This window comes from Eschrichtius robustus, chromosome 6 (assembly GCF_028021215.1).
Source record: "Eschrichtius robustus isolate mEscRob2 chromosome 6, mEscRob2.pri, whole genome shotgun sequence".
NCBI classification, from domain to species: domain Eukaryota; kingdom Metazoa; phylum Chordata; class Mammalia; order Artiodactyla; family Eschrichtiidae; genus Eschrichtius; species Eschrichtius robustus.
Window position 1 is genome coordinate 12116880 of NC_090829.1, and position 27586 is coordinate 12144465.

At 40.8% G+C, this 27586-nt stretch overlaps 1 protein-coding gene across 1 annotated transcript in view; it reads left to right on the forward strand.

Annotated features, from left to right (window-relative positions):
• COL6A5 (collagen type VI alpha 5 chain) overlaps positions 1-27586 on the forward strand; it is a 124468-nt gene that overhangs the window by 40120 nt on the left and 56762 nt on the right. The window contains exons 17-30 of the mRNA XM_068545894.1: positions 945-1007; positions 8786-8851; positions 9280-9333; positions 12526-12561; positions 13061-13123; positions 14565-14627; positions 15640-15702; positions 17010-17072; positions 18516-18566; positions 18654-18689; positions 20390-20452; positions 22015-22077; positions 24275-24310; positions 24431-24467. Coding sequence (XP_068401995.1) covers positions 945-1007; positions 8786-8851; positions 9280-9333; positions 12526-12561; positions 13061-13123; positions 14565-14627; positions 15640-15702; positions 17010-17072; positions 18516-18566; positions 18654-18689; positions 20390-20452; positions 22015-22077; positions 24275-24310; positions 24431-24467 — 757 coding nt within the window. The remainder of the gene's footprint in view (positions 1-944; positions 1008-8785; positions 8852-9279; positions 9334-12525; positions 12562-13060; positions 13124-14564; positions 14628-15639; positions 15703-17009; positions 17073-18515; positions 18567-18653; positions 18690-20389; positions 20453-22014; positions 22078-24274; positions 24311-24430; positions 24468-27586) is intronic.

The following is a 27586-nucleotide window of genomic DNA, read 5'->3' on the forward strand; positions in this document are numbered from 1 at the left end:
GGGGACCCTTAGAAAAATTTTAAGTAGGGAGGTCACAATTGAATTTGCGCTTTAGAAATATTCCGTGACAGTAGTGTGGAGGATACATTGGGGATGACATAGAGGCAAGGCAAATATGAGAGGCAGATCTGTAATAATCAAGGTGAGAAGTGATGAAGACTTCAAGTAAAGCAACAGACACAAGACCCATGAAGGCTGTAACAGGGTCCAGGCTGGAGTGAGGACCTAGTGTGCAAAATTTAAGGAAACACTCTTTCTCAGAGTGAAGCAAAGCGTGAGTGCCTGCCTAAATTTTGCACCCTAGGTACCTTGTTTTTCTCACCCTAGTTCTGACTCCGGGATATCAGATCTCCAGGTAGCCAGAGGAGCAGGGAATGAGAAGCCAGTCAAAATGCCTGCAAGGATCCCAGCTTGGGCAAGTTTAGTTGGGAACAGTTGAGTTTGAGGTGACAATGGAACATCCCAGTGGTGGTTTCCAGTGGACAATTTAATTACAGATGTCAGAAGTTGCTAGACGGGCTGGGATGTCCAATACGATACCCACTAGCAATATGTGACCAGTAAATTCAAATTAACTAAAATGAAAAATTCTACTCTCAATTGTACTAGCCGCATTTCATGTGTTCGACAGCCAGCTATGGCCAGTGGCTACCATATTGGACAGTGCAGATGGAGAACATTTCCATCTCTGCAGAAAGTTCTGCTGGCCAGTACTCTGCTAGACCATAAGAAGTTTTCCCTTTTCCCAGCCTTTTTATAAATAATCCTGACTATAGGCTTAAAACTGGACCTTGTACTGCTTGAGAGGTCAAAGGGAATCTGGCTGGGTTAGAGGAACATGGATCATTTTGTCTGATTGATTTTCTCCCCTCCAAACACCACGACCCATGACATTTTAACACCCTCCTATAAGCTAACCCAGAAGCTCATTTTATTTTTTTCAGGGCAGCCCAGGTTCCAGAGGCCATCCTGGGGGATATGGGGAGAAGGGCTTCCCAGGGGATACTGTAAGTTACTGGGGCCCAAGTGGCTCTGAACTGTGTAGTTTACTCCACACTTCTTGTGTCTCCTGCTAACCTGTAGGAAAAGGCATGTCTTGGGAAGGGGTGGTAGGTGTTGACTGAGGCTTATTGGTTTGGGGAAAACCTGCATCTGATTTGGGCTGATTATGTCAAAAATTCAGAGATGGGAACTAAAATACCATCTTATTCATCCTTATGTATATTGAGACTTTCAAGTTCCTTTGGGAATGAAATTTCCATAATTTTGCTTATTGGTTTTCTAACCTTATTTTTTTTTTTTTTTTACGTTTGCAGCTATGCATTTAAATTTTTTTTTTAAACAACTTTATTGAAGTATAATTGCCTTACAATGGTGTGTTAGCTTCTGCTTTATAACAAAGTGAATCAGTTATACATATACAATATGTTCCCATTTCTCTTCCCTCTTGCATCTCCCTCCCTCCCACCCTCCCCATCCCACCCCTCTAGGTGGTCACAAAGCACCGAGCTGATCTCCCTGTGCTATGCGGCTGCTTCCCACTAGTTATCTATTTTACATTTGGTAGTGTATATATGTCCATGACACTCTCTTACCCTGTCACATCTCACCCCACCCCCTCCCCATATCCTCAAGTCCATTCTCTAGTAGGTCTGTGTCTTTACTCCCGTCTTGCCACTAGGTTCTTCATGGCCTTTTTTTTTTTTTCCCTTAGATTCCGTATATATGTGTTAGCATACTGTATTTGTTTTTCTCTTTCTGACTTACTTCACTCTGTATGACAGACTCTAACTTCATCCACCTCATTACAAATACCTCCATTTCATTTCTTTTTATGGCTGAGTAATATTCCATTGTATATATGTGCCACATCTTCTTTATCCATTCATCTGTCGATGGACATTTAGGTTGCTTCCATGTCCTGGCTATTGTAAATAGAGCTGCAATGAACATTTTGGTACATGACTCTTTTTGACCTATGGTTTTCTCAGGGTATATGCCCAGTATTGGGATTGCTGGGTCATATGGTAATTCTATTTGTAGTTTTTTAAGGAACCTCCATACTGTTCTCCATAGTGGCTGTATCAATTTACATTCCCACCAACAGTGCAAGAGTGTTCCCTTTCCTCCACACCCTCTCCAGCATTTAGTGTTTCTAGATTTTTTGATGATGGCCATTCTGACCGGTGTGAGATGATATCTCATTGTAGTTTTGATTTGCATTTCTCTAATGATTAATGATGTTCAGCATTCTTTCATGTGTCTGTAGGCCATCTGTATATCTTCTTTGGAGAAATGTCTATTTAGGTCTTCTGCCCATTTTTGGATTCGGTTGTTTGTTTTTTTGTTATTGAGCTGCATGAGCTGCTTGTAAATCTTGGAGATTAATCCTTTGTCAGTTGCTTCATTTGCAAATATTTTCTCCCATTCTGATGGTTGTCTTTTGGTCTTGTTTATGGTTTCCTTTGCTGTGCAGAAGCTTTTAAGTTTCATTAGGTCCCATTTGTTTATTTGTGTTCTTATTTCCATTTCTCTGGGAGCTGGGTCAAAAAGAATCTTGCTGTGATGTATGTCATAGAGTGTTCTGCCTATGTTTTCCTCTAAGAGTTTGATAGTGTCTGCCCTTACACTTAGGTCTTTAATCCATTTTGAGTTTATTTTTGTGCATGGTGTCAGGGAGTGTTCTAATTTCATACTTTTACATGTAGCTGTCCAATTTTCCCAGCACCACTTATTGAAGAGGCTGTCTTTTCTCCACTGTATATGCTTGCCTCCTTTATCAAAGATAAGGTGACCATATGTGTGGGGGTTTATCTCTGGGCTTTCTATCCTGTTCCATTGACCTATATTTCTGTTTTTGTGCCAGTACCAAACTGTCTTGATTACTGAAGCTTTGTAATATAGTCTGAAGTCAGGGAGCCTGATTCCCCAGCTCCATTTTTCGTTCTCAAGATTGCTTTGGCTATTCGGGGTCTTTTGTGTTTCCATACAAATTGTGAAATTTTTTGTTCTAGTTCTGTGAAAAATGCCAGTGGTAGTTTGATAGGGATTGCATTGAATCTGTAGATTGCTTTGGGTAGTAGAGTCATTTTCACAATGTTGATTCTTCCAATCCAGGAACATGGTATATCTCTCCATCTATTTGTATCATCTTTAATTTCTTTCATCAGTGTCTTATAATTTTCTGCATACAGGTCTTTTGTCTCCTTAGGTAGGTTTATTCCTAGATATTTTATTCTTTTTGTTGCAATGGTAAACGGGAGTGTTTTCTTAATTTCACTTTCAGATTTTTCGTCATTAGTGTATAGAAATGCAAGAGATTTCTGTGCATTAATTTTGTACCCTGCTACTTTACCAAATTCATTGATTAGCTCTAGGAGTTTTCTGGTAGCGTCTTTAGGATTCTCTATGTATAGTATCATGTCATCTGCAAATAGTGACAGCTTTACTTCTTCTTTTCCGATTTGGATTCCTTTTATTTCTTTGTCTTCTCTGACTGCTGTGGCTAACACTTCCAAAACTATGTTGAATAATAGTGGTGAGAGTGGGCAACCTTGTCTTGTTCCTGATCTTAGTGGAAATGGTTTCAGTTTTTCACCATTGAGGACAATGTTGGCTGTGGGTTTGTCATATATGGCCTTTATTATGTTGAGGAAAGTTCCCTCTATGCCTACTTTCTGCAGGGCTTTTATCATAAATGGGTGTTGAATTTTGTCAAAAGCTTTCTCTGCATCTATGGAGATGATCATATGGTTTTTCTCCTTCAATTTGTTAATATGGTGTATCACATTGATTGATTTGCGTATATTGAAGAATCCTTGCATTCCTGGGATAAACCCCACTTGATCATGGTGTATGATCCTTTTAATGTGCTGTTGGATTCTGTTTGCTAGTATTTTGTTGAGGATTTTTGCATCTTATGTTCATCAGTGATATCGGCCTGTAGTTTTCTTTCTTTTTGACATCTTTGTCTGGTTTTGGTATCAGGGTGATGGTGGCCTCGTAGAATGAGTTTGGGAGTGTTCCTCCCTCTGCAATATTTTGGAAGAGTTTGAAAAGGATAGGTGTTAGCTCTTCTCTAAATGTTTGATAGAATTCACCTGTGAAGCCATCTGGTCCTGGGCTTTTGTTTGTTGGAAGGTTATTAATCACAGTTTCAATTTCAGTGCTTGTGATTGGTCTGTTCATATTTTCTATTTCTTCCTGGTTCAGTCTCGGCAGTTTGTGCATTTCTAAGAATCTGTCCATTTCTTCCAGGTTGTCCATTTTATTGGCATAGAGTTGCTTGTAGTAATCTCTCATGATCTTTTGTATTTCTGCAGTGTCAGTGGTTACTTCTCCTTTTTCATTTCTAATTCTATTGATCTGAGTCTTCTCCCTTTTTCTCTTGATGAGTCTGGCTAATGGTTTATCAATTTTGTTTATCTTCTCAAAGAACCAGCTTTTAGTTTCATTGATTTTTGCTATTGTTTCCTTCATTTCTTTTTCATTTTTTTCTGACCTGATCTTTATAATTTCTTTCCTTCTGCTGGCTTTGGGGTTTTTTTGTTCTTCTTTCTCTAATTGCTTCAGGTGCAAGGTTAGGTTGTTTATTCGAGATGTTTCCTGTTTCTTGAGGTAGGCTTGTATTGCTATAAACTTCCCTCTTAGCACTGCTTTTGCTGCGTCCCATAGGTTTTGGGTCGTCGTATCTCCATTGTCATTTGTTTCTAGGTATTTTTTGATTTCCCCTTTGATTTCTTCAATAATCACTTCGTTATTAAGTAATGTATTGTTTAGCCTCCATGTGTTTGTATTTTTTACAGATCTTTTCCTGTAATTGATATCTTGTCTCATAGCGTTGTGGTCGGAAAAGATACTTGATACGATTTCAATTTTCTTACATTTACCAAGGCTTGATTTGTGACCCAAGATATGATCTATCCTGGAGAATGTTCCATGAGCACTTGAGAAAAATGTGTATTCTGTTGTTTTTGGATGGAATGTCCTATAACTGTCAATTAAGTCCATCTTGTTTAATGTATCATTTAAAGCTTGTGTTTCCTTATTTATTTTCATTTTGGATGATCTGTCCATTGGTGAAAGTGGGGTGTTAAAGTCCCCTACTATGATTGTGTTGCTGTCGATTTCCCCTTTTATGGCTGTTAGTATTTGCCTTATGTATTGAGGTGCTCCTATGTTGGGTGCATAAATATTTACAATTGTTATAGCTTCCTCTTGGATCGATCCCTTGATCATTATATAGTGTCCTTCTTTGTCTCTTGTAATAGTCTTTATTTTAAAGTCTATTTTGTCTGATATGAGAATTCCTACTCCAGCTTTCTTTAGATTTCCATTTGCATGGAATATCTTTTTCCATCCCCTCACCTTCAGTCTGTATGTGTCTCTAGGTCTGAAGTGGGTCTCTTGTAGACAGCATATATATGGGTTCTTGTTTTTGTATCCATTCAGCCAGCCTGTGTCTTTTGGTGGGAGCATTTAATCCATTTACATTCAAGGTAATTATCAATATGTATGTTCCTATTCCCATTTTCTTAAATGTTTTGGGTTTGTTATTGTAGGTGTTTTCCTTCTCTTGTGTTTCTTGCCTAGAGAAGTTCCTTTAGCATTTGTTGTAAAGCTGGTTTGGTGGTGCTGAACTCTCTCAGCTTTTGCTTGTCTGTAAAGGTTTTAATTTCTCCATCGAATCTGAATGAGATCCTTGCTGGGTAGAGTAATCTTGGTTGTAGGTTTTTCTCCTTCATCACTTTAAGTATATCCTGCCACTCCCTTCTGGCTTGCAGAGTTTCTGCTGAAAGATCAGCTGTTAACCTTATGGGGATTCCCTTGTGTGTTATTTGTTGTTTTTCCCTTGCTGCCTTTAATATGTTTTCCTTATATTTAATTTTTGACAGTTTGATTAATATGTGTCTTGGCGTGTTTCTCCTTGGGTTTATCCTGTATGGGACTCTCTGTGCTTCCAGGACTTGATTAACTATTTCCTTTCCCATATTAGGGAAGTTTTCAACTATAATCTCTTCAAATATTTTCTCAGTCCCTTTCTTTTTCTCTTCTTCTTCTGGGACCCCTATAATTCGAATGTTGGTGCGTTTAATGTTGTCCCAGAGGTCTCTGAGACTGTCCTCAGTTCTTTTCATTCTTTTTTCTTTATCCTGCTCTGTAGTAGTTATTTCCACCATTTTATCTTCCAGGTCACTTATCCTTTCTTCTGCCTCAGTTATTCTGCTATTGATCCCATCTAGAGTATTTTTAATTTCATTTATTGTGTTTTTCATCATTGCTTGGTTCCTGTTTAGTTCTTCTACGTCCTTGTTAAATGTTTCTTGCATTTTGTCTATTCTATTTCCAAGATTTTGGTTCATCCTTACTATCATTATTCTGAATTCTTTTTCAGGTAGACTACCTATTTCCTCTTCATTTGTTAAGTCTGGTGTGCTTTGACCCTGCTCCTTCATCTGCTGTGTGTTTTTCTGTCGTCTCATTTTGCTTATCTTACTGTGTTTGGGGTCTCCTTTTCACAGACTGCAGGTTTGTAGTTCCCGTTGTTTTTGGTATCTGTCCTCAGTGGCTAACGTTGGTTCAGTGGGTTGTGTAGGCTTCCTGGTGGAGGGAACTAGTGCCTGAGCTCTGGTGGATGAGGCTGGATCTTGTCTTTCTGGTGGGCACATCCACGTCTGGTGGTGTATTTTGGGGTGTCTGTGGCCTTATTATGATTTTAGGCAGCCTCTCTGCTAATGGATGGGGCTGTGTTCCTGTCTTGCTACTTGTTTGGCATAGGTTGTTCAGCACTGTAGCTTGCTGGTCATTGAGTGATGCTGGGTCTTGATGTTGAGATGGAGATCTCTGAGAGATTTTTGCCGTTTGGTATTACGTGGAGCTGGGAGGTCTCTTGTGGACCAGTGTCCTGAAGTTGGCTCTCCCACCTCAGAGGCACGGCCTTGATGCCTGGCTGGAGCACCAAGAGCCTTTCGTCCACACGGCTCAGAGTAAAAGGGAGAAAAAATAGAAAGAAAGAAAGAAAGAAAGAAAGAAAGAAAGAAAGAAAGAAAGAAAGAAAGAAAGAAAGAGGCTATAATATAGTGAAGTAAAATAAAGCTATTGTAAAGCAAAGCTATACAGACAAAATCTCACCCAGAAGCATATACATATACACTAACAAAAAAAGGAAAAGGGGAAAAATTAATATATCCTGCTCCCAAAGTCCACCTCCTGAATTTGGGATGATTCGTTGTCTATTCAGGTATTCAACAGATTCAGGCACATCAAGTTGTTTGTGGAGTTTTAATCCGCTGCTTCTGAGGCTGCTGGGAGAGATTTCCCCTTCTCTTCCCTGTTCACACAGCTCCTGGGGTTCAGCTTTGGATTTGGACCCGCCTCTGCGTGTAGGTCGCCTGAGGGCGTCTGTTCCCCGCCCAGACAGGACGGGGTTAAAGGAGCAGCTGCTTCGGGGGTGCTGGCTCACTCAGGCCGCGGGGAGGGAGGGGTACGGAGGAGGCAGGGCGAGCCTGCGGCGTCAGAGGCCGGCGTGACGTTGCACCAGCCTGAGGCGCGCAGTGCGTTCTCCCGGGGAATTTGTCCCTGGATCATGGGACCCTGGCGGTGGCGGGCTGCACTGGCTCCTGGGAGGGGCGGTGTGGAGAGTGACCTGTGCTCACACACAGGCTTTTTGGAGGCAGCAGCAGCAGCCCCAGAGTCTCACGCCCGTCTCTGGGGTCTGCCCTGATCGCCGCGGCTCGCGCCCTTCTCTGGAGTTCGTTTAGGCGGCGCTCTGAATCCCCTCTCCTCGCGCACCAGGAAACAAAGAGGGAAGAAAAAGTCTCTTGCCTCTTCGGCAGCTGCAGGCTTTTTCCTGGGCTCCCTCCCGGCTAGCTGTGGTGCGCTAACCCCTTCAGGCTGTGTTCACGCTGCCAACCCCAGTCCTCTCCCTGCGATCCGACTGAAGCCCGAGCCTCAGCTCCCAGCCCCGCCCGCCCCGGAGGGGGAGCAGAGAAGCCTCTCGGGCTGGAGAGTGCTGGTCGGCACCGCTCCTCCGTGCGGGAACCTCTCCGCTTTGCCCTCCGCACCCCTGTGGCTGCGCTCTCCTCCGTGGCTCCGAAGCTTCCCCCCTCTGCCACCCGCAGTCTCTGCCCGCGAAGGGGCTTCCTAGTGCGTGGAAATCTTTCCTCCTTCACAGCTCCCTCCCACTGGTGCAGGTGCCGTCCCTATTCTTTTGTCTCTGTTATTTCTTTTTTCTTTTGCCCTACCCAAGTACAGGGGGAGTTTCTTGCCTTTTTGGAGGTCGGACGTTTTCTGCCAGCGTTCAGTGGGTGTTCTGTAGGAGCAGTTCCACGTGTAGATGTATTTCTACTGTATCTGTGGGAAGGAAGGTGATCTCCGCGTCTTACTCTTCCGCCATCTTCTCTCCTCCCTCGGTTTTCTAACCTTATTGATTCCCTATTTGAAGACTCGATTATAGGGGAATCTTACTACACCTTTGAGAGACTGGCATAAGCATGTTTGGATGAGTGCATCAGTGAAGCTGCCAGTACAGAGAAGGGAAAATTCGCCATAGCTTCAGCAAGCACTCTTTTAATTCTTCATTTATCACTAAGCCTCCTTCAGACTTGGAGAAATATTGTTTCATTTTTTTTTTTTTAATTTGTGAGTTTCAAATATGGAGAATTTTCTCACACCTCTCATTACTTAACCCAAATTAGTTTAGTTCTTAATATTGTACCATTTTGAGAAAAAAAAAAACAAACCTGATATTTCTTGATTCTAAAGTACTTTTAAAATCTTCCTCTAGGGTAATCCAGGACAAAGCAATAACATCAAAGGACAAAAGGGCTCCAAAGGAAAACAAGGAAGACAAGTAATTGGATCTATTTTACATATATGTTGAGTTGATTAATTCTGTTATCGAGCTGAGGCTTTCCTAAAGTCTAAATTAATTTAGTAAAATACATAACAGTTTTTCTAACAATCACCCCTAAGTTCCCATTTAAGAGAGCCTTATTTTCTTAAAATAAGGTATGCCTGTAGTAGGTTACACCTCTATAGGCAAAGTTATTAAGTTTCTAGCAGGTGATATTATATGGGGAAATTGGTCATTAGCAGTGCGTGTTGCTATACCATTTTCCTCTTTAATGGATATATACCCAATAGGGTTAATATGCAGAAACATTCTGGCATGACACATTTGTTCTGTTTTAATAGTGCTTGAGATTTTTATGCTGATGTCTTTGTCATTTACTCAGAATCTTTTGCCTTATGATCTTGGGGGAACAATTGTGTTTCTAGGGTAGAACCGGCCCGAAAGGGACACAAGGCAGTCCTAGTTCCAGAGGGAGCAGGGTAAGTATTTCCGTGGACATTTATTTCCCCTCCTTATCACCTGGAGATGCCAAGAGGCATTCAGAATATGTGTCGCTGCAGTTAGCTGATCCAGGGCAGATATACTGACACTGTTGTCATTTGGGGCCAGGTAATTCTTTGTTGTGACGGGCTAGCCTGTGCATTATAGGATGTTTTGCAGCATCCCTGGTCTCTACTCATTAGATGTCAGTAGCACCCACTCCTCCCCAGTTGTGATGTCCAAAAATGCCTGCAGATCTTGCCAAATGTAGTCGAGAGTAATGCGGGATGTGGTGGTGGGGAAAATTGCCCCTGGTTGAGAACCACTGTGACAGTCTGCCTTTCCCTTTCCACCTTCCAGAAACTTTTAAATGTCTTTGGAGGGAGCCAGTGACTTTCACATAAAAACCTTCCTCCAGTAGCTTAGCATCTTTGAGCTTCTGTAGAATATTAAGAAATAGGTAAATGTGCTCTCTTCCTCCTCATATGTCACCAAAGGAAAGAAGAATCACAGATAAATTCTTCCTGAATAAACCAAAACATTGGCGATTAGGGCCAAACCGGTGGCAACCTGAAGATGCTGTGGTAATTTTACAGCATCCCATGTGATATCAAGCTTAAAACAGAAATGTTGGATTTCTGCTTCTTTTTAAGGAACAACCAAGAAATCACTTTTCCCTTTGTGGACTACCAAAGTTAGAGAGGATATTTATAATGTGTTAGAAACCCTTTCATCATGCACTCATTATTCTCAAAAGAGAATAATGTCCAAATGTAGATTTGGCCCTGAGTTTTGTTCACGAGGACACTGAAAATACTTGGCTTCCTTTTCTGTCACAAACTTGGAATCGTCTCACCACTTTGAAAGCTGTGGCTGATTGCCTCTCCCTCTGGGAGAGATAGTGGATGAACATTTTAGTTCCTCTTGCCTTTGTTTATCTTGACTCATAGTTCTTAAGGGAAAGGGTCTGCAGTTGGATGGCTTAGGCCTCCCAGTGCTTCTGGTGAAATTCTTTGGGACTTTGCCCTCCTCTCCATACAAGAGAATTACAGTTAATCAGAGGAAGCAGGAGAGCAGCAAGATGAACTAAATGCTATAAATTTTAAAGACAAATATGTAGTTTTGTTGGTTTAAGAGAAAATACTTTTAGTTTGAAATAGCTTTATAACTGTCATCATTAATCAGGCACTTTTAAAAAATAGTGGGGTGGGGTAAGGGATTATTACTTGGACAAACCAGCCAATGAGTTTAAGTCACTCCATGGACAGGAGGCTCTCAGCCTCCCTCCCCCATTCTCACCCACTTTCCTGCCCATCTTCTCCTTTGTAATTAAACAAATCAACATGGATGGATATAAAACAATGGCTTTTCTACACCCTCCTTCACCTTTCCAGTGAAGGCTAGACTTCTCTATGATGGTCAGAGGATCTTAAATGGATGACAAATTCTAAAAACACAAGCAAACCTAAGACATCTCCTCCCACATGACAGAATTTCAACCTGTGTAAATTAATTGTTGCCCCAGCTATTGACAAAGCAACGGATCCATGTACTAAGAACCAGAGCATTTGAAACCATGTTCCAGGCCCATTGCCTTTGGCCTGTCAGGCACAAGGAATACATATAAATAATAGTATTTATACTTCTAGAGCACATATTTTGTGCCAGGTCCTAATCAAATCACTTTCAAATATTAATTTGTTTAATCCTCATAACAAATATATCAGGTAGATACTATCATTATATCCATTTTATAGATGAGAAAAAGCAAGAAACCTTGGACAAGTTGCCTAGGATCAGGATAGGTAAATGGTAGAGCTGGGGTTTGAACCCAGGGAGTCTCACTCCTAATCAGCCAGGCTCAGACCTATTGTGCAATTGCTCTGTGCCACCCAGGCTTTAAAGGGCAGGGGTGAGCTCAAGGCTGTCTGACTTCTGAGGACACATCCCTAACCATTGTGCTACTAAAATAGGAATGCTATTTTATCCTTGCTTTTTAATGTAGACAGAATTATGACATCATGGAAACAGTGGCTTCAAACTTTACTGTTTCTGCTCTGCTTTCATCTGTCAAGAGTTCTGTGAGTCACATCAAGGTACAAATGGCTGACAAGTTACAATGGGTAACTTCTCCCAAAGGGTATTTGCACTTTAAAAGCAAAGAGTACCTGAATCGAGGGGTAGAACCTCCGTGGAAGAATTCTAATCATCAGCCAAACTGGTGAGGTGATATTTGGTCAGGTGTTTTATTCTAAGGAGGTTCAGAAGCTGGGCAGTTGAAAGAAAACTGCTGCTCTGAAATCATTTCCATGGCTACCTTTCCAAGTGAATGTAGGAAGAATTTTTAAGTATTTGTTTTGTACATAAAATAATCATAGTTGTTTATCACTACACAAAGTAGATCAATGGGTGAGATGTTCCGTGGCTCTCTCATCGAGACAGAGGTGGGAGGTGAGGGGTGAGAGCAGACATCATTGCTATTTAGGGAGAAAGTTAGGATCTGGGGCTTGGATCTTCTTCCTGCTTGGCTACCCTCTGGAAAGCAGAGACAGCCACTAGGTGGAGAGCCTGCACTGGCAACTTGAGGTAGCTTCTGGAGAGGTGATGCCAGATTTTAGCTTCAGACCAGCTTTTCTCAGACAACGCTGATGGTGGCATTTGGACCAGCACAGAGCTGACCTGACCCCATCAGCCATTTCCTCCTTGGAGAATTCCATGGAGTCTAACCCCAGTGGGCCCATGGGAAGCACTGTGTATAACGAGTTTGTACTCCCCCCTAAGATACCATCAGGGACCCAGGACAGAGAGAGACGGATATGGCACAGCTTGTTCTCATGCAGGAAACCTCTGATCAGCAGACAGTACTTTGTAGGATTTGCTGGAGAAGGGAGGTATCAGACAGGTGCTTCAGGATGATTTCATTCTCCAAACAGCCTCCCAGATAATTGTCAGGGTTGTCAGACTGGAGCTAGGTCTGTAATGACTTTTGGGTTGGTTTGCGATCAATCCTCCAAATGTTAGTTGGTAATTAAATGCCCAGTGTGTAAACTTGTCTTTGGAGAGCGATTCGGGGAAACCATTTCTGCGAGCTGTTCATTACTCTGTCTGTCAGGGACAAGACAGGTCAGGTTGCCTCTAAGGAGTCTCCATCCAGACACCCACACACTAACATTTTGTCTTTTCTGATCCAGGGAAGAGAAGGCCTGAGGGGGGTCCAGGGTGCCTCGGTAAGTATCCTTCCCCCCCACCCTGTCCTCTGTGGGAGGTGAGGCCAAGGAGATGTCTCACAGGCAGATGGTACTGCCAATGAGTTAGTGTTTGATGCGGCTGCTGTAGGAAGTGTTGAGCACTGGACATGAGCCCCACTGACTGGGGGATCAGTTAGACTGCCAGACACAGGACAGGGCTGACCTAAAGCAAGCCTCCTTCACAGACACTTCAGAGACAGGGGACCTGTGCAGCCCTGCAGGCTGTGCTATTCACACACCCTGGGCATTGACTGCAAGAGAGTGAAATTCTGTCTTAGAGTAAGAAATGACCTGGAGTTCAATTCTCAGACATTTTGGAAGAGTACAATCCTAGGCCAAGTAGGGCATGAGCCAAGAGTCAGACAAGACAGTTCCTGGGTACCATGCCCTGAAGCCCTGGAGCACTAGGTACTATGAAGAGAAAACGTATATGGAAACCATGTGAAGAGAATCTTAACACTGAAAACTCATCCATCAGGGGGAACCAGGGAACCCTGGACTTAAAGGTGCATCAGGAGCCGAAGGATTACAAGGCTTACAGGTATGTTGGAATATTTGTAATACTGATAATGCTGTTATTCTGATGGGAAGATGTAGTTCTGTATAAAAAATAAATAACTGAGACAATTTGAAGCTGCCTCCGCCGTCCACCATGGTACATTTCTCTGGGATTCTACATTTCCCATTGTGGGTGGGTGATTTTGCTCTGTCAAAATTTGTAACTCACTGATAGAAGAAAGGCTTGCTCTTGTGTATACCTGGCATCATGTCTGCATTTTAGTCATAGTGAATTATTGAGACCTTAATACTATGTTAGTAATCAGTATCTAGATCAACAAATTGATTTTTCTTAAGTGAGGTCCTGCACACAGACTCCGATGAAGGAAAGTTAGGAATTGGCAACTATTATTCACCTCTTCCAAAGCTGACTCTACAGGGGGTGACAGTGCTTCTGCAATATCACCGATAGGGCTCTATGTGTGTCATCTGCATTTTTTTCTTGGTCATAACATTAGTGAGATGGGCATTGGAATTAGGACATCTCTGTTTCTTTTCCATGTCAGAAATATGCCAGGGTCATCCTAGAAAATGGTTTGCAACACATGGGTACATAGTCACCTGATGGAGTCTACTTTAAGCCTGAACTTGTCTGGAAGGATCTGCCTACATAGATGTGTCCATCCTAAGACCTTTCCAGGAGTTCATTTTTCTTCTAGAAAGTTCTAGATTCTTCATACTAAGACTGAATTTGGAATTCTCTTGAGTGGTTCTAGTGTCCTCTAGAATGAGTAACAATGGGACCAGCCTAAATCCATCCCCAGACTTTTTAGGGAGAGGGGTGACATTACCTCAGCCCCTCCAGGGTCCCTCTGATGCTCAGGCTGTGAACCAAGGCCAGCCCAGGGGCTGTAACCACCATTTGCACTGGGCAGCCAGAACATCTTACAGCTACTGCTTTGGTGATGAGAAACAGTACCAGCACCTCTAGTTTTTCTTTCTGTGTGAGAGAACCATATGAGATCCATGCATTTAATGGGAAATATGACAAAAAAAATATGCTTTAATTCCTCTGATAGGGATCTGCTGCTAAAATGTCCTTTTGTGCTAACTTGCTTTCTCTTTTACACATTGATGCACTTTGGCCCAGGTAACCTGCCCCATCAAAGGAATCCATCTGCCTATTGTTTATGTCTCACTTCCCTCTTCTATTGGTTTTATTTCTCCTTTTAGTCTCTTTTCCATTTCTCCCTGCCACAGAGGGATGAGGTCTTACACCCAGGCAGGAAATTCCTTCATAAGAGCTGCTCCACTGAGTCTGGCTCTCCTTTCAACTCCTCTTCTGAGACATGCTTAATCGCAGTGTTAAAGCTGATTGAAGGGCTGGATAGATGCTTTTCTATGCAGGTGTTTCAAAAGCGCTAATGAAGAAAGTCAGTTTTCATTGACTTCATTGCATTGTGTTTCTTTTATTATCACCAAAGGGGTCAAATGGACTTCCCGGCAGGAAAGGAGAGAAGGGAAACGAGGGGCACAAAGGACCTCAGGTGCGTGACTCAGATGGTACCATAAATGGTCTCCAACCTTCATTTTCCTCTTGCTTCAAAGACATCTTCAAGTAGAGTTTATTTTATATTATCTAGTATGGAGTATTTCATTTGGGGATTAACTTGGGACAAATTGGGGACAAATCTTTAGCACAACTCAGATTCCTTGTACATTCGCCTTTCTCCTTCCCGGGGGTTTGACTTGGAAAGCACAAACTCACTTCATCCGCCTGAAGGAAGCCTTTAGAAGAATGTACCTCTTGCTGACTCTTGAACATTTCAAAACCTGATACGTTATTCTGCTTTTTCTAACTTTTAAAAATTATCAGTGCCATGCCTATCTCCATTGACTATAGATATTTGAAATGGACTCTGCAAAGATCCCTCGCTACCCAAATTTATTTGATTCTTAAGTTCAGCTTTGAATTCACCCTCTGAAACTACTTGATTCCCAAGTTTCTGACAGTAAGTAATGAGAGTTTGGATGGTGAGAGATTCATATGAAAAATGTTCTGAATCTATTCAGTTTTTCAGCTCAGATAGCGAGAGTTTAGAAGGCAAGCGATACCCATGTTTGCTCAGTTATCTTCCCAGCATATTTGTGAAAGACCGTTTTGCCCCTTTGCAGATCGGGAAACTGAAACACATTTGACATCCCATTTTATATGTGTGGATGGCACAGAGCACAAAAGTGACAATGACAGCACAGTCTTGTTCTAACAAAATCAGTCCATAACAAACTTGCCACATTCAGAAATAACATGTGTTGTGTCAAGAGTGCCTTTTTTATTTCTCATTAAGCCCCCATTTGGACTAGCGATGTCCCTGCCGATGAAGACTTGGGGTCCTCTAACCAGGACTGTAGCCCGAGTCACCTGGTTTCAGGCTGGGTTTCTTGTTAAGGAGGCATCAAGAAATTGTTAGAAATGACAAGAAGAAAAGCAAAACTAATCTAACAGGTTTTGTACAAATTGCTGTAGCACCAACATCTGTGTTTCCTATATTCTTTCAGGGTGCTCCTGGGCCAGTGGGAGATAAAGGGAGTGTTGGAAGGCCTGGACTTTTGGGGAAAAAGGTAAGTGTTATTTCTTACAGATTTCAGATACTGAGAAAATAGTAGCTCCATTTTTTTTCTTGATTTTCATTTTAATTCTTCACACGATCCAAGCACAATCAACCACTCACCAGCTTTCTGTCAATAATCTTTTCCTTCCTCTCTGAAACTGCCCCATTTCACTAGGAGAGACAAGGTTTATTCACCTATCATGAAACAACTCTGATAAACTCAACTCGCTGGTTTCCTGAATGCATCAAGACACTTGGTGGTAGAGTCGGCCAGGGGCATGGGGGATGTCAGAACTCAGATCTGTTCATGCATGCAATTCTCGGTCTAACTCAACCTACCTTCTCAGAAATGTCCTTATTGGAGATCGTTAGAGAACAGACCGTTGGCCTGTTCAGAATCTCACTCCCCTGCTCAAAACCTTTCAGCAGCTCCCTCCCCTAGGGCCAGCTTCGTGGGCCTGGGACCCATTCATTCACACAGGGGGCCTCGCTTAGAAGGCACCCCTACTTGGCCTCAAGCTCTGCTATCACAGTCTGGAAAGTTTGCTTTTGAGTTAAGGGCCCATGCTTTCATTTGAGTCCCACAGATTATGTCACTGGTCTTAACTTCAGATGACCCTTAGGAAAATCCCCAAACTTTCCAGTAGCTTAGAAGACCCTTTGACCCTGTTTAATTCTAAGGCTTCCTAGCTCATCTCCCTCCTGTGTGCCTTCCCAGGCTTCTCACTGTGCCTTCCTCCTCCATTCTCACTCCTCCCTTGGTCCTTCTTCCAGCTCACACAACTTATCCTTTAAGCCTCAGTATTCCTGCTCCCTTCCTTCAGGCAGCCAGCCTGCCCGCCCCACCAAATCTGACTTAGAGTCCCCTTCTCTCTGCTGCCACAGCACCCTGAACTTTATCACACAGTATAGAATTGCCTAATTGTCTCTCGTTCCAACCAGAGTATTCTTGGTGAGGGCAGGACCACATCGGGCATGTTCAACAGTTCCTTTTCCAGGACAATAAATAACTGTTGGATGGGTGAATAAATCAGCAAATGAATCCACTTTCCCTGGAGTAAATTTTCCACTCTTTCCCTTCTCCTTTAGTCTTTCTATAGCACTGGAAAGCAGTACTGAGTCCAGCTTTGGGCTGTGCTAGTGTTTCCTGCTTGCCTTTGGGAAGATGGTTATTTGTTTCCTACACTCCCTTGCTTACTGAGCATTGAGCTCTCACTGAGAACCCTGAGTGTCCCCAACTAGTGTCCCCAACAGAACGTCCTATGGTGGGAGCCAAGTTTGATTTTTACTGATCTGAAGCTCTCCTTGTCTCACTAGGGAGAACCTGGAATTCCTGGAGATCCAGGGCCACTGGGGCAAGCTGGACGGCAAGGAAAGCAAGTATGAGGTTTTAGGACTCTTACCCTTTAGCAGCTTCAAGGGCTCAGTAAAGAGAAGGGGGCTGACACCATCAGCTTAAGCACCTGGGGTCCTGAAAGTATTTTGGGACCTCCTAGGAAGATGTAGGGACATTCCTCCTGCTCCCTGAAGCACTCATTCTATAGCTAGTCTGTCTGCTAAAACAAAGGGAGAACAGCAAGAGGGAAAGGAGAATGCAGAGAGAATAAAGGATGAGCTCAGTATTTTAACAACCTATATGGCCATGTCAGTTTGAAAATCAGGTGACTTCTTGCAAAACTCCAGAGTGACAAGAGGGTAGTAGGATCAAGAAACAGGGTATCTGTTCTAGTTGCTCTGGCTGTACCAGAGTCTCAGTTCATAAAGCAGTCAATATAAGAAAAAAATAGGAAAAAAATTAATTTCTTTTCAAAAATAACGTTTATTACAAATGTTATGCATAGATATTGTAGAAAATTGACTAAGCATAAAACATGGGAAATGGGAAAGAAAAATTACCCATAATACCACCATTTTGAAATATTTATCATTAATGTCCTGGAGATAGAAAAAAAACATTCTTTTTCCCTATTAACAATGTATCATGGCCATATTTCCATGTCATTATATTTTTCCCTCAAAGTTACTTTCAATAGCTTCAAAATATTCTACTGAATGTATATACCTTAGTTCACTTGACCACCTTCTTATTACTGTATATTTAGTTTGCTTTCAGTTTTTCACTGTCTTAAAATAGCACAGCAATGAACATTCTTGTATGTAATGACATTTTTGGATAAAACCATAATTAATTTCTACATAGAAATTTCTAGAAGTAGCATAGCTGGGTCAAGGAATATGTACATGTTTAATTAAGGCTTTGAACTCTATTGCAAAGTGTCCTTAGGAAAATTCCAAGGACGTATATACCCTTGTGTTGTGCAGGAAGAGTGCTCACTTCAGGGCATACACACCAACAATGGGTATTGTCACTTTCTTTTCTTTCATCTTTACCAATTTTACTGACCAAAAATGATGTCTCATTACTGTTTCAAATTGCATTTCTTTGGTTACTAGTGAGGATAACATTTTTCCATATGTTTATTGGCCATTTACAATTCCTTTTTGGGGAATTCCTCACCCAGTGTTCTTTGGACCAGCTCCTAATTTTCCAGGCAAGTAACTGCCACTGACTCCACTAGTCCTAAATGACCATCCCTCTGCCTCCTGTCATGTCTGCACAGTGGAGCTGACCAAAGAAGTACCAGGGCACATACCAGGAAGTGTGGAAAACTAAACGGCATGAATATTCCAAGAGTTCAAGTTCATCAGGCCCCCTCCACCTGGAAGTCCCTGGTGCTTTTATCCTGACACCATAATCTTCCCAGTATAGGTTACAATTCATTTTCACTCTTGAGAAATTGAAATGAACTAATATATTCACAGGGTGATTATGGCATTCCGGGCTATGGTCCTATGGGACAAAAAGGAGTAAAGGTAAATATGGAAAACAATTATTTCTTTAACTGGTGAATCAATTAAATGGTGTGTTGATTTATTTATGTTCTCTGCTGAAAATCGTAGGGCCCAAGAGGATTCCTTGGAGATATGGGTCAAAAGGTATTGTGCACATAACTTGTCAAAGTTACAATGATCTTGACCTTCTACTTGAGAATTAAGATAAGTCTGTGGATCTGAATGAAACAGGAAAAAAAAAGCAAGACAATCGGTTTGCCTGAGCTTCATGAAGAAAGGACCATACTTAACTCCTATGAACCTTTAAATTGGAAAATTTGTCCTTCACTGCCTGATGTCCCTTATCTTGAAACCCTACCTCTAGGTACCCTCTCAAGTTTAGTCCTCAGTCCTTTTCTTGATTTCTCTACCCTGGTGATCTCATGCAAAACTCTTGCCTTCTGCTATTGTACTTTGCCCTTCATTATCATGGCCTTCACTTCCTCTTACCTGAAAGATTACCATATTCTCATTAGTCTCCTACTTGCAACTTTAACCTGTTTCAGTTAATCCCAAACACTGCTCTCTTGATTTTTCCCAAAGTATAACTTAGTTATGTTACTCTCTTGGTCAAACATCTTCTAGAATTCCTCATTGCCTACCAGCCTGAAATTCACCTCCAAGCTCTACGACAAGACATTCCTTCCATTTCAACCAGAGTAGCTCAGGTTATATCTGTTTTATACACTGGAATTCCGTAATAAGATTTATTTAAAAAAAAAAAAAATCCTTAAAAATGAACTTATTTACAAAACAGAAATAGACCCACAGACATAGAAAACAAACTTATGATTACCAAAGGGGAAGGGCGGAGGGATAAATTAGGAGTTCGAGATTAACATACATACACTACTATATATAAAATAGATAAACAACAAGGACCTACTGTATATATAGCATAGGGTACTACACTCAATATTTTGTAAAAACCCATAAAGGAAAAGAATCTGAAAAAGAATATATATATATTATATATGTGTGTATGTATAACTGAGTCATTTTGCTGTACACTTGAAACTAACACAACACTGTAAATCAATTATACATCAATAAAAATTAATTAAATAAATGAAAGTATCTTGTATGTCTTCCAATCATTGATGCTCAAATTAAAATAAAAAATATGGATTAAAAAATAGAATGTCTAAGTAAATTGAATCAACTACAGTATAGGAAAATAACCAATTTTTGATTCCCTTAAAAGTGCTTTTAATTGATGAATTACTAAAAGAGATTCTTTCCTTAGGTGGAGAAGGGTTCAAGAAGGGACTATATAAATAACTGTTAGGATAGGAGTTCTCATTGTAAAGGACCAATTTTCTAATTTGCTGATAAAGAGAAAATTAGCATATTTCAATTTACAGATAAATGTTAAATTAGCATATTGATAAGTGTTAAATTAGTTTTCCACCAAAGTCAGAATAAATTTCTTTTTACCTTCAACTTTTTGAGAAATGATTCATGAATTTAGGAAGTAATTCATTATTTAGTACTTTATGTAGTCAATACCCCATATGTTTTCCTTGATTTTCAAGCATTTTTCTTTAGGTATTTTTAGTAACTGATTGGATAGCCATTGTATTGATATTGATGCATAAATATTTGTATTCTCAGAAAATTAAAATAGTTTGGAGAATATCTAGGTGTATCAATGACTTAGTTCTAAATGACAAGAAGGAATGACATTTAATATTTAATATATGATATAGTTATAAGATCAATTAGATTTTGGTTTGGAGAGAATTATTTTTATTCTTTCATAGCAAGTATTTTAATATCTTGATTTCTTATATCTGAATCTTTAGGGTGTTGTTGGTGATCCTGGAATTCCTGGGGGGCCTGGACCCAAAGGATTTAGGGGACAAACAGTAAGTGACCTGTAATTCCAGAAATAATAAATGTTTCTTTGGAAGATTCTGGCTTTTATGTTGTAATTATAAATGTGGATTGTCAATCCAACCCAGGGTCATCTGAAATGCCACTTCCTAGCTGTGTGATCTTCAACACATCTTTTCAAGTTCTCTATTTCTATAACATGGGAGTTAAACTTAATGACACAAAAGCTACTTTCAGCTCTAAAATTCTATGATTCCATGAATCTGAACTATTTTAAGTATTTACAGATTGATAACAGGCTATTCTAAAAAGTACCAGTGTCTTCCAGTCTTTTCTAGGTCACATATTAAAGCCCAGAATATTAACCCTGTGAGTGGAAATGAAGCTGACATCTTCCTACTGTGTCCTGGAGGATTTTCTGACAGTTCCAGTCCCCAGAGCCAAGGTCACCTGGGGTATTCATTTTAAGGAAGGCTGTTGAGATGTTCTAAATAGCAAAGTGCAGAGTAGAGTGTTATACTTATTAAAAAACCAAAATGCCAAGACAAACATCCTTTCATTTTAAAGTTTCAGTGTAATATCGATGGTCATTACCAGCATGAAAGAGATGCAATTCAACAGATATTTTACATCTGGCTGGACAAATTTCATTAGCATCTATATCCATCACCTTGAGTTATGGGAATGATACAGCCAACCCATGTCCTTATATATGTGGGGAATTATTTTTCTTATTTGATTCTTTGTAGATGGCAGCTTTTTATTAGATCGCCATATGCTCTAGTGTATTCACTTGTTTAAAGCACCAATTCTAGCTTATGACTAATTTAGATTTAAATGCACAGCCAGTGCCAGAGCAAAGGATATCACTAAATGAAGAGGCTAAGAGGGAAATGGATGTTTACCAATAATTAAGAATGACTATTTAGGATGAAAGATAAAAATCATATGATCATCTCAATAAATGCTGAAAAAACATTTGACAAAATTCAACATCCTTTCAATATAAAAACTCTTAACAAATTGGGTATAGAAGGAAAGTACCTCAACATAATAAAGGCCATATTTGAAAAATCCACAACTAACATCACAGTCAACAATGAAAGGCTGAAAGCTTTCCTGCTAAGACCAGGAACAAGACATAGGTGTCCACTCTCACTACTCCTTTTCAACATAATACTGGAAGTCCTAGCTAGAGCAATTAGGCAAGAAAAAGAAATAAAAGTCATCCAAACTGGAAAGGAAAAAGTGTCTGTTTGCAGATGATATGATCTTATAGATAGAAAATCTTAAAGACTTCATCAAAAAACTCTTAGAAGTAATAAATTCAGTAAAGTTGCAGGATACAAAATCAACATATAAAAATCAGTTGTGTTTCTATACACTAACAATGAACTACTGGAAAAATTAATTTTTCTGTGAGTTCTGTGGGAAAAAAAGAATGGCTATTTATATTACACCTAAGGAATTTGCTTAACTTGAATTAATAGTTGCTTTTGCTAAAAAAAATTTTTTTAATTATAAAGTCACATTAAGGCTGAGGTAGTCTCCATGGATAGAGGATGTGGAAACTCATGAATATTTCTACCTGCAGCTCACTGTAGGCTTGAAAGGTGAAGAAGGCTCTCAAGGACCCCAAGGCCCTCCTGGACGGAGAGTAAGTACACTCATGAGAACTAAGGGGCATGTGCTGCTTCCTAGGGTGCCCACTGGAATGAGCACAGAATTTAAAGTCAGAAGCACTGGTTCAAGTCCAGACTCTGCTTCTTGCTACCTGGGTGCCCTTGGACTAGTCTCTGGGTCTCTCAATTTCCTTCTAAAATGGGAATGACATGTCCTGTTGGAAACACCTCAAAAGGTAGCTGTGAGGATCAGCTAATCAAATGTGAATGCTCTTCATAAACTATAAAGTTCAATGCAAATATGAGCTGTGACTGTTAATTTTTACTGAAGGTTTAAAAATAGGGACGGGAATGCATAAGCTTCATTAAGGTGTCCTGACAAGTTGATAGAATTTCCCAAACCACTATTTTTGCCTTCCTGACCTCTCGATTTTGATGCTGGGGAGATTTGGAAATAAAATTGCAACTTTCCACTGTGATTCAATTACAAAAGAAATGGCACCTCTAGAAGCGTTCCTGGGCAGAGCCAGGCACATCTCCCACTGACAAGATATCCATATCTTTATTTTAGTGCCTTATGTGTTATTGTGATGACATTAACATGTCTCTCTCCCCTAAAGAGAACAGTCAAATAAGAACTAAATGTTGCCACCATCTGTGTTTTGTGTGTGAGGTGCAGGAAGCACCTTACCTTGTGTGTAAGGACAGGAGCAACTTCTTCTCTTGTTTTGTGTATTGTGATTGTTTTCTGACTACCTGTAGGGGTTCTTTAACTTGCAACTTTATAAAGAAAACAAAAACATGGATGTTTTGTGGAAAACTGAATCCGTAGTAGAATGGTAATCAACTCACTGTAAAGGATACTCTGGTACAATCTTTTCTTTCTTTTGAATTAAGGAACTGGTGGCTATTCTCAGTCATGTGGGTGAGAATCTGGTCTCTGAGTCAATCTGGACTGGTCTGGATTTGCCTTCTTTCCAGATTCTGGAGCTCTCCCTGGAGGTCCCATATCTTCCTGCTCTTGTGTTTGGCCATGCTGGTCTGGTATACCGTGGTTTCTCTGTCTCATGCCTGTGGTTCTCAGTCTCTCCTTAAGAAGTTGCTCGAAGTTATTGTTAAGCTCAGTCTTTTGGAACCTACTCTCCACAGTTCTGATTTTCTGTAGGGTGTGGGCTGCCTACTCTATTCATTAGCTGGAAACTCTTCCTCTCTCTGTTTAAATGGCTCTGCATTCTTTTCTGTTTTCTGCTGTCACTTGTAAAGGGAAGAATAAGTCTCTGAATCTTTTAGTGAGATGTGTATTTCTTGATTTGGGTCAGGAAGAAAATATGTCCCCAGTGGGTAGAATCATGGATGCCATGACAGTTCCGGCTACTACCAGCAGCACACAGTGGGCCACCTCAGCATTCAGCAGACACTTAACTGTTCATTGGATGGATGAATGTTTGGATGGATAGATGGATAGATGGATGGATGGACAGATGCCCAGTTGTCGTTTAGAACAGAGGTTCTTACACTGACATTCATGGATGAGCTTCTGAGGGGTCAGTGAAATTGTACAGCAATCATGAGCATGTGACAGCATTTTCTGAAGCCACCAAACATCCTAGCTTTCAACAGCTGCCCAAAGGAATTCATATGTGCAAACACATTAGGAACCAACTGCCAAGAAGAAGGCTGATCCTGATAAAAAGGAATTAAAAGGAAAAAGAGAAAAGCTGACACTATCAAGAAAGGTAGCTGACTGTGTTTAGAGCCTTCCCTGACTCATCACACCCAATTATCTGTACTCCTTTCCACCATCACCTTTCAGCATTTATGAGCTTAGTGTGTATGCTCTTCTTCTGCGTAATGTCCATTCGGCTATGTAATTGTCTTTTTTTTTTTTTTCACATATGTTGGGGTTGTGTGCTGCTGCCAGTGTTTTAAATATACTTCAGTAAATGTCTCTCCTTCATGCTACTCCTTGGGAAGCCTGCTGTTTATAATTTTAAGTATTCTTATGAGAAATGCCTTCTAAATGTTCTATCTGCAGTACAAGTATCTTTAAAAAGTACTTCTGTTTCTTTCCTTCTTGTCGTCCTAGAAAAATCATTCAGTTCAGTCTAGATAGACATTAGCTTAATTGATCAAACACTGAAACAGAAAGGTTTATACTCTCAGTGTGTGGGGGGAGAGCACTGAAGACTCCAATTTACATACCAATAACTTGCTCTGTTTTTGTTTTCCTAGGGCCCTAAAGGCATGGCAGGGCAGCGGGTATATTCTGTATGTATCGTCTTATTCACACACACAAAAAATGCAACCTGTTCACTGGGAAATGAATATGGCCACTTGGAATTCGCTGTGTTTATGTTTCTTATTTTCTCTCTCCTTTTTCATGTACAGCAATGTGATCTAATCCAATTCATGCAGGACCATAGTCGTGAGTATCTGTGTGTCGTAGAGCATCATTGATTAGTGAGGGCACTTAGGATGAAGGCAGTGTGGGGATGTGGAATCAGTAGGCTGAACTCACTGGTGGAGAAGCCATATGTCCTCGGCAGCAGGCTTGCTGTGAGTGCCTGCTGTGGGAACAGCTCACAACAAAGGAGGAAGGAAAAGGCACATGCCTTAGCTCAGAGGTGTGCTTCCTAGAGGGAGAGAAAACATGCCTGTGGGAAACAATCAGTGATCAACTCAAAAGGTGTGTGACTCAGTTCACACTAGTATAACAATTATGTACAAAGGCCTGGAGGGCATGGTGTTAAAGGGAAGAACATGGGGATCTGGGGTTGCTTGGTTACTTAATTAAAGAAGGCTGCTTGAATGGAAGTCATTGAATCTGGTTATAAGAAGTGATGGGAAGAAGCAAGAGAGTAGTTTCACAGACTCAGAGACATAGAGAACAGACTTGTGGTTGCCAAGGGGGTGGGGGGTGGGGAGGGATGGATTGGGAGTTTGGGATTAGCAGGTGCAAACTATTACATATAGAAAGGGTAAACAACAAGGTCCTACTGTGTAGCACAGGGAAGCATATTCACTACCCTGAGATAAACCATAATGGAAAAGAATGTGTATATGTATATATATGAATAACTGAATCACTTTTCTGTACAGCAGAAATTAACACAACATTGTAAATCAACTATGCTTCAATAAAATAAATTTTTTGAAAAAGGGAGTAGTTTCAGCAAAGGAATAAAGCAGGGTCAACAAAGAGAGAGGTTGTCTGTCATTATGATCAAGGAGAATATGAGGTAGAAAAAAACCCAGTGATCTCATTTCTGGAAATTCATGCTAAGGAAATAAAGGAAAAAAATTATAGATACAGAGGTTGTTGAAATATTATTCATTAGAGAAAAATGACTATATATGTAAACTGTTTATACTTATAGAATAATTGGGTTATAGTCCATCATCCTCTGACAAAATATTCAGCAGATATGATTTTTATGAAGACTCACACAAATATGAAAAATATTGTCATTAAAAAGCAGAAAATTAAATTAACTTCATTTTTACATATAGGTAAATATATGTACATAGAAACAAATACTAGAAGAGGAATTGAGAAAATGTAACCATGTATTGTGTTAGGGTGGTAGAATTCTAGATGATTTGTCTTTCTTCATGTTTCCATTTCAATTTATAATCATGCCTATACAATCACAATCAGAAGAATGGAAAATGGGAAAATCGGAAAGACATTGTAGGAGACTGGATAAAAATGTAGTCATTGCAAGTGTGTAGCCAGGAAAGACCAACAACAAAAACAAGTTTAAAACAACTGTAAGGACTCCCTCTTGCAAGAGCACCAGGATCACAAGTAACTGCTGAACAACCATTGACAGGAGGACAGTGGAACTCACTAAAAAAGATACCCCACATCCAAAGACAAAGGAGAAACCACAATGAGATGGTAGGAGGGGGTGCAATCACAAAATCAAATCTCATAACTGGTGGGTGGGTGACTTACAAACTGGAGAACAATTATACCACAGAAGTCCACACATTGGAGTGAAGGTTCTGAGAACCATGTCAGGCTTCCCAGCCTGGGGGTCCGGCAACAGGAGGAGGAATTCCCAGAGAATCAGACTTTGAAGGCTAGCAGGACTTGACTGTAGGACTTCAACAGGACTGGGGGAAACAGAGATTCCACTCTTGGAGGGCAAACACAAAGTAGTGGGTGCATCAGGACCCAGGGAGAAGGAGCAGTGACCCCATAGGAGACTGAACCTGAGCTACCTGCTAGTGTTGGAGGGTCTCCTGCAGAGGTGGGGGGTGGCTGTTGCTCACCGCAGGGACAAGGACACTGGCAGCAGAAGTTCTGGGAAGTACTCCTTGGCATGAGCACTCCCAGAGTCCACCATTAGCTCCACTAAAGAGCCTGTAGCCTCCAGTGCTGGCTCACCTCAGGCCAAACAACCAACAGGGAGGGCACTCGCACCCACCCATCATCAGACAAGTGGATTAAAGTTTTACTGAGCTCTGCCCACCTGCATCACCCAGCTCTACCTACCACCAGTCCCTCCCATCATGAAGCTTGCAGAAGCCTCTTAGATAGCCTCATCTACCAGAGGGAAGGCAATAGAAGCAAGAAGAACTACAATCCTGCAGCCTGTGGAACAAAAACCACATTCACAGAAAGATAGACAAAATGAAAAGGCAGAGGGATATGTACCAGATGAAGGAACAAGATAAGACCCCAGAAAAACAATTAAATGAAGTGGAGATAGGCAACTTTCCAGAAAAAGAATTCAGAATATTGATAGTGAAGATGATCCAGGATCTTGGAAAAAGAATGGAGGCAAAGATCGAGAAGATGCAAGAAATGTTTAACAAAGACCCAGAAGAATTAAAGAACAAACAAACAGAGATGCACAATACAATAACTGAAATGAAAAATACACTAGAAGGAATCAATAGCAGAATAACTGAGGCAGAAGAACGGATAAGTGACCTGGAAGAGGATAGAATGGTGGAATTCACTGCCATGGAACAGAATAAGAAAAAAGAATGAAAAGAAATGAAGACAACCTAAGAGACCTCTGGGACAACATTAGACGCACCAAAATTTGCATTATAGGACTCCCAGAAGAAGAGAGAGAGAAAGGGTCTGAGAAAATATTTGAAGAGATTATAGTTGAAAACTTCCCTAACATGGGAAAGGCAATAGCTGCCCAAGTCCAGGAAGCACAGAGAGTCCCAGGCAGGATAAACCCAAGGAGAAACACACCAAGACACATAGTAATCATATTTACAAAAATTAAAGACAAAGAAAAAATTTTTAAAGCAATAAGGGAAAAACAACAACTAACAAACAAGGGAACCCCCATAAGGTTAACAGCTGATTGCTCAGCAGAAACTCTACAAACCAGAAGGGAGTGGCATGATACACTTAAAGTGATGAAAGGGAAGAACCTACAACCAAGATTACTCTACCCGGCAAGGATCTCATTCAGATACAATGGAGAAATCAAAAGCTTTACAGACAAGCAAAAGCTAAGAGAATTCAGTACCACCAAACCAGCTCTACAACAAATGCTCAAGGAAGTTCTCTAA